We start from the raw sequence: 6,379 nt of genomic DNA, 5'->3' as shown, positions 1-6,379 counted from the left end.
CCCGTATGAGTCCTGGATCCCCAGAGACTTCCCGGAACCGGAGTTCAGAGCAGTCGGGAGCCTGTGACTCCCTCCGGATTCAAAAAGACAGCTGCGTCCTCAGGTGCCAGACCCTTTTCACGCGCGCGAGCCCCCTACCTCTGCGCTTTATTTCTGCATCTCCTGTGGCTCTCAGTGTGCTTTTCTTTCCTTCTAGTTGTAAAATTTACACTCAGCCAGCGTTCCTGTAGTTCTGGGTGATGTCTGTTTTGTGTTTTTGATGTATTTTTCAATTGTTGTGGGAGGCAGCAATTTCGGTGTTTATCAAAGACAGCCGCGTCCTCAGGTGCCAGACCCTTTGCGCGCGCTAGCCCCCTACCTCTGCACTTTACTTCCGCAGCTCCTCTGGCTCTCAGTGTGCTTTTCTTTCCTTCTAGTTGTAAAATTTACACTCAGCCAGCCTTCCTGTAGTTCTGGATGATGTCTGTTTTGTGTTTTTGATGTATTTTTCAATTGTTGTGGGAGGCAGCAATTTCCCGGTGTTTATCTATGTCGCCATCTTAGTTTCTCTCCCTGTTTTTTTTTTATGCCAAGACTGCGGAGAGCGTAATAATGCTGCTCCAAAACACTTGAATTTGTATAAAAAGTGTTTTACATTTTTTCCCATACACGCGCAATTAGTGCCGCAGTTTTGGCATATGTCCGAAAAAATACGTTAGCAGCCAAACGGTTAATTCTGGCTTCAGAAGATGGACATTAAGACTGTCAATCTTAAAAGATGTTTACTGCTATAAATTCCTTATGGACTGGAAGTTTGATTTTGTCTTCCAGTGAGTTTGTTTTAACTGGCACTGTTGACTTCCTGTGTTATAGTATCTCTCATAGCTTATAGAGATTGTACTTGAAATATTTCAGCTCCTATGAACTAATGTTAGTGGTTATTGCAATGGTATGTTTTGTGAGTCAAATAAGCAGGTGCTTTATATCATTAATTTAATGGGTTAATTTTGATTTACCAATAATTATACTTAATGGTTTTTGAGTAGATTTTTGTGGAGAACTTTTAGTTTTACTGTTTAAGCCAAGTAAATTGTTGTTTTTCAGGAACCTTGTTCAGCAATCTTGGGATCTGGAAAGAAAATTGACAAGTCCATTAAAAAAGGCCTTTATTGGCTGCTAGATATCATTGCAAGAGACTTTGATGCCTTAAATGAACGCATCCAAAAGGACACAACAGAGCAACGTGCTCTTGAGGAACAAGAGAAACGAGAAAGGGCTGAACGAGTGCGAAAATTACGAGAAGAAAGGTAAGTAGGTTAATTTTGTACCATGGTGCATTTGAAACGTAAAAAAGAAAACAAACAAAAAACCCACCACAAGTTTAGGAATAATTTATTAGTTCTGTCTATTCAGTTTCTTTTTTGTGTCTGAAGGAAGACACTATATAAAGTTTCTGTTTTTATGGATCTTTCTCTATACAAGTTTGGGTGATAGTATTCTACTTTTCCTGGTGGTAGTATGGTAGTTAAATTTATTCCTTATGTATTTATTATTTCTAAGAGATTTAAAATTTCTATCTCTTATTTCTTATGAGTACCTTTATTGCAGTGGTTTTTGATCAGTAGGCTGATTTTGCTTCTTAGAGGGCATTTGGCAGTGTCTAGAGACCTTTTTACTTGTCACAGCTGGGGATGAGGTGGAGTGCTACTGACATCTAGTGGGTAGAGGCCAGGAAGCTGCTCAACAACTAGTGCTGCACAGGACAGTCCCCTACAACAGAGAATTATTGAGTCCATTGTCAATTATTGAGAAATGCTTCTTTAGTCTCAGCAAAGACAGAAGGCAAGCTGATAGTGGATCAATCAACTGAAACAAAATCTGATCTTCAACACTAGTTTTCTCACAAAATAAACTAAATTATACTGTCTCAGGTTTTTTAAATATATTTTTCAAATTATTTTAAAAATATATTTCCTGAAAGGGACCTTTCAAACTAAATTTAGTGAACTTCGAATTAAAAAACAATGATTTCATAAATTCTACCACAGAATCATCAGTGCAGGAGCTGCCCCCTGGTGGTCAGTGCACTCCCACAGGTGGAGCTCTGCTCAGCCACAAGCCAGGCTGACGGCTGCCAACACAGTGGTGGTGGCGGGAGCCTCTCCCTCCTCTTCAGCAGCGCTAAGGATGTCTGACTGTGGCTTAGGCCTGCTCCCCGCTGGCAAGTGGACATCCCCCGAGGCTCCTGGGCTGCCAGAGGGATGTCTGACTGCCAGCTTAGGCCCAGTCCCCCGGGGAGCAGGTCTAAGCCAGTAGGTGGACATCCCCCGAGGGGTCTCAGACTGCAAGAGGACACAGGCCAGGCTGAGGGACCCCCCCTTCCCCCGAGTGCACAAATTTTTATGCACTGGGCCTCTAGTTTCTAATAATCTTAATGCTGTGAAAAAGTACTCATATTTGATAAAAGTCAAATTTAATACTTTATCCCAAGATTTCTCTTTATTTTCTCAACTAGATAGTTGCATAATAGGGAAGGGGAGAAATCAAAAGATATTTAAGTGAGCTCTTCAAGATCTAAAGTTGTCTCCCATCTAACTAAGAAATACTGGCCTTCCATGTCCTCTAACGTACTTGCAGCCTAGTAGACATGAACCCACTAAACTGCCCTTGGTGGTGCCTTGGTGAGGTATTCTCTTACTCTGAAAGGAAATCCTCTGATTACAGGTATCTTTCATTTAATTTATAGGTAGGACTTAAAGGAAAGAAATACTTGTAGCAATAACTCCCCATCGCCAAGTGCTCAATAATATGAGCAGATCATTTATCTAGGATCTCTCTTGATACTGATATGAGGTTTTAGTTCCTGTGAGAAATTTGGTATTCTATCCTACTGTATATTTTCATGATATAAAGCTCAGTAAACCAATCGTTCATGTAAGTCTACCTTTTGTATACTTATAAAAATAAAATATATGGCCATACTTTTCTGAAGACTCCTTTGTTTTTTTTCCATTAAGAAAACAAACCAAAAGAACAAAAAATAATTAGTGGGATAAAAGAAATCTGATATTAGTTATTTCCCCTGTCTCACCCCCCCCTCCAAGTTCTTACCTTTACCATAAAGATGTTCTATGTCATGTGATGGCAGGCTTTTCTAATACCCATTCCCCTTTCCTCCTTTCTCCTAGCCATGCTGTATGTGATCTAAGATCTCTCCTGTTGAGCACAGTCTCCATAATTAAAAGTAAAACGCCATTTAGAGAGGAGTTACTAAAAAAAAAACAAAAAACCTTTTTACTTCATTAAATCCAATCTAATAGATTCAGATATTTTTGAAAAACTGTAAAAAAAATTATTGTTGGTATCTGAAAATAGTATTATAATACTAAATACCTGAAACTGCTTGCTAATAAATTAGTAATATTAATAACATTTACTGCCCTATAAGTATGTTCATTTACAGTGTGCTTTCACATATATTACTTTAGCTGAAACAACCCTATGAAGTAGATATTTTTATCCACATGGGAAAACTGTCATTCAAGGATCCAGGTACATGTCCAAGGTCACAGAGGTCATAAATTGCAGCCCTCTAAATCTTGGCTTGCTAGGTTCAGAATGAAAGGATAGATCTTTCCACCAGAGGACATAATTAATAAACGTCATAGTAATGAACATTCACATTGCTGTACTATACCTGTAGCCCAGTTGCAGATCTACACTAGTCACCAGCTAATTGTTTTATAACTTAATTACTCTTCATGTATGGGGTAACATTAACTAAAAGTCACAGAGATAGTAAATGTTTCAGTAGTAACAAGTATGGAATTACTTAATATAAGTGATATAGTGCAACTTATCTTTATGGCCTCTTCTATTATGCAAAGCAGCAGTCATTATCTAGTTCATATATGATAAGTAATTTGACACAGCCCTTCAGAAGAGGGTTAACAAGAGGACTCATTTATCTGTTAACATCAATGAAGAGGACAGCATTGGTTTGGGATGGTAATTAATAAATTGCTAAATACAATAAATAGCACATAGGATAATTAATGTGCACTGTTGACATTAAGAAATCAGTCATAGGGAATGTTATTTTTGTCATTTCTGTCTTTTAAAGATTCAAATGAATAATTTTCACACAGGGGTAGAGGCCTGTAAACTGTATAAGGATTTCTGAAAATCAGTAATTTAAAGCCGTATCCAGATGTTTAAATTACTACATTTAATAGCCTTAAACCTATTGCAAGTGTTCTTAAACATGGTTCAGCATTTTCTCAGGAATTACAATTTTTTCCCCTCAAACAATAGAGAACAAAGAGAGCGAGAGCAGGCTGAACTCGATGGAACCAGTGGTCTGGCTGAGGTGGATCCAGAGCCAATTATTGTTAATCCTTTCCAGCCGATAGCAACTGTAATCATTGAGGTATGGATAGTGGCACATGTGATTTTTATATCGTAAGTTTTAAAGTTGGCAGGGAATTGAGAAAGGAGGTAGGGAGGTAGAAATAACTTTTATCAGACACTAGTATTTCTAAAAAAATTAAGTGGGAGAGACAGAGGTTAAGGTTTGCTGCTTTTTCATCCTCTTCAAATTTATCTTTGGATCTAGTATAAACAGGAAAGGTGACTTCAGAATTAACTGAGAATGAAAATGAAGATGGAATGTAGCAACTGTAATAGTTACTGTTCTGATAAATCGGGTTTTTTTTGGCATTTATTTCAGATAATAGTAATATATTTACTCTTATTTATATTGTCTCTTTGTCCCGGTATTGCTGTTACTGTCATCTCTTTACAGTAATGTTTAGATGCATAAATGAATTTCTACTTGTTTTCCCAGGATACTTGAGTGTTTGAAATGATCATAAATTCTATATGTAAATATGATTTATTTTTATTTTAATTATGAGAAATTTTACCAAAATTAATTTGTAGATAATCATGAAGAAGTTAAGTGTGTGTGTGTGTGTGTGTGTGTGTGTGTGTGTATGTATTTGTGTCTTTGTTTCCATTTTCGACAGAGACTTTGCGTTAGACCTACTTTAATTGCCCTGCTTCAGCGGCCAGGCCTCCTCAGAGGCAGCGCTTCCTCAACTTCCCCTCCATTCACCAGAGCTTAATGTGGCAGTTGGTTTGTTGGTCCCACTGCCTGCATGTTCTCCATTCCTCTTCCCCTGTCACTGCCTCCTTCCACGCAGGTGCTCATCTGGAAAGGTGGATGATTGTTTCTTCCTGGGGCAGCTGCTGAGGAGGGAGGCAGCTCCACAGGTAAGAAGATGATTGGATAATTTTGGTATTGCTTTATTTTGCAAATTAATTGGCAATATGAGCTATTTGTACATAAGTTGCTTAGGTACCAGAAGGTTAATGGTACTTAGTTTTTTATTAATCCCGTTGCATTTAACTGTGTGCTTTTCTAAGTACAGTAAAGTTGTCTTAATAACTTAAGCTCTCCTTTTGTCTCCATCCTATTAAATATTATTTTTGTCAAGTTTTCTTTTATGCCCTTCAAAAATATAGATGAAGAAGAGAGAAATCAAGTTTGATTTTTAACTTTGAAACATTTATTGTGTGTGTAATAAAGCTCACCTTGTAAATGATGACCAATTTTATAATACCACTAGAGGCCCAATGCACGAAATTCATGCAAGGGGCTTGGCCCTCACAGCTGCGGTGGCTTGCCCTCCCAGCCACTGCTTTGTCCAGAAGGTCATCCAGAAGGTTGTTCAGTCTAATTACCATATTACACTCTTATTGTTATACATCAGTGGTCCTCAACCTTCTGGCTCTTTAAATACAGTTCCTCATGTTGTGACCCAACCATAAAATTATTTTCGTTGTTACTTCATAACTGTAATGTTGCTACTGTTATGAATCGTAATGTAAATATCTTATATGCAGGATGGTCTTAGGCGACCCCTGTGAAAGGGTCGTTCGACCACCAAAGGGGTCGCAACCCACAGGTTGAGAACCGCTGTTATACATGGTTACTTAGAAACGGCCTTAGTACCGTATTTGCCGGCGTATAAGACGACTGGGCGTATAAGACGACCCCCTAACATTTCCACTCAAAATACAGAGTTTGTTATATACTCGCCGTATAAGACTACCCCCTCTTCCGCACACCTTCCATACACCAAATAAAAGGTAAAACAATATCAGATTTGATTTTAACATTTTAATTTATATTCAAATGCTTATGACATGCAGGAAAACTGTCACAAGGCTGTATGTAATCAAACATATACATAAAACAGTGCAAGTTTATTACCGGTAAACATACCGGTAATTCACTAAAGAAAACACACTCTATAGACTGGTACCGTAGATGCTTCTCAGGAACACAGGCAAGCAGCCCACAACCTAGAGGGACTGTCAATGATAGAAGAAAGAT

The 6,379-nt window shown here is 38.2% G+C and overlaps 1 protein-coding gene across 1 annotated transcript in view; it reads left to right on the top strand.

The window, feature by feature from the left end:
* The window catches only part of ARL13B (ADP ribosylation factor like GTPase 13B), a 79,976-nt gene that overhangs the window by 64,017 nt on the left and 9,580 nt on the right, over nt 1–6,379 (top strand). The window contains exons 6-7 of the mRNA XM_015566215.1: nt 1,084–1,286; nt 4,294–4,408. Of these exons, the coding sequence (XP_015421701.1) occupies nt 1,084–1,286; nt 4,294–4,408 (318 nt within the window). The remainder of the gene's footprint in view (nt 1–1,083; nt 1,287–4,293; nt 4,409–6,379) is intronic.

The sequence above is a fragment of the Myotis davidii genome, unplaced genomic scaffold, assembly GCF_000327345.1.
Source record: "Myotis davidii unplaced genomic scaffold, ASM32734v1 scaffold482, whole genome shotgun sequence".
NCBI lineage: Eukaryota > Metazoa > Chordata > Mammalia > Chiroptera > Vespertilionidae > Myotis > Myotis davidii.
Note: the sequence above shows the minus strand (reverse complement) of the source record. Positions and strands in the feature narration are given on the sequence as shown.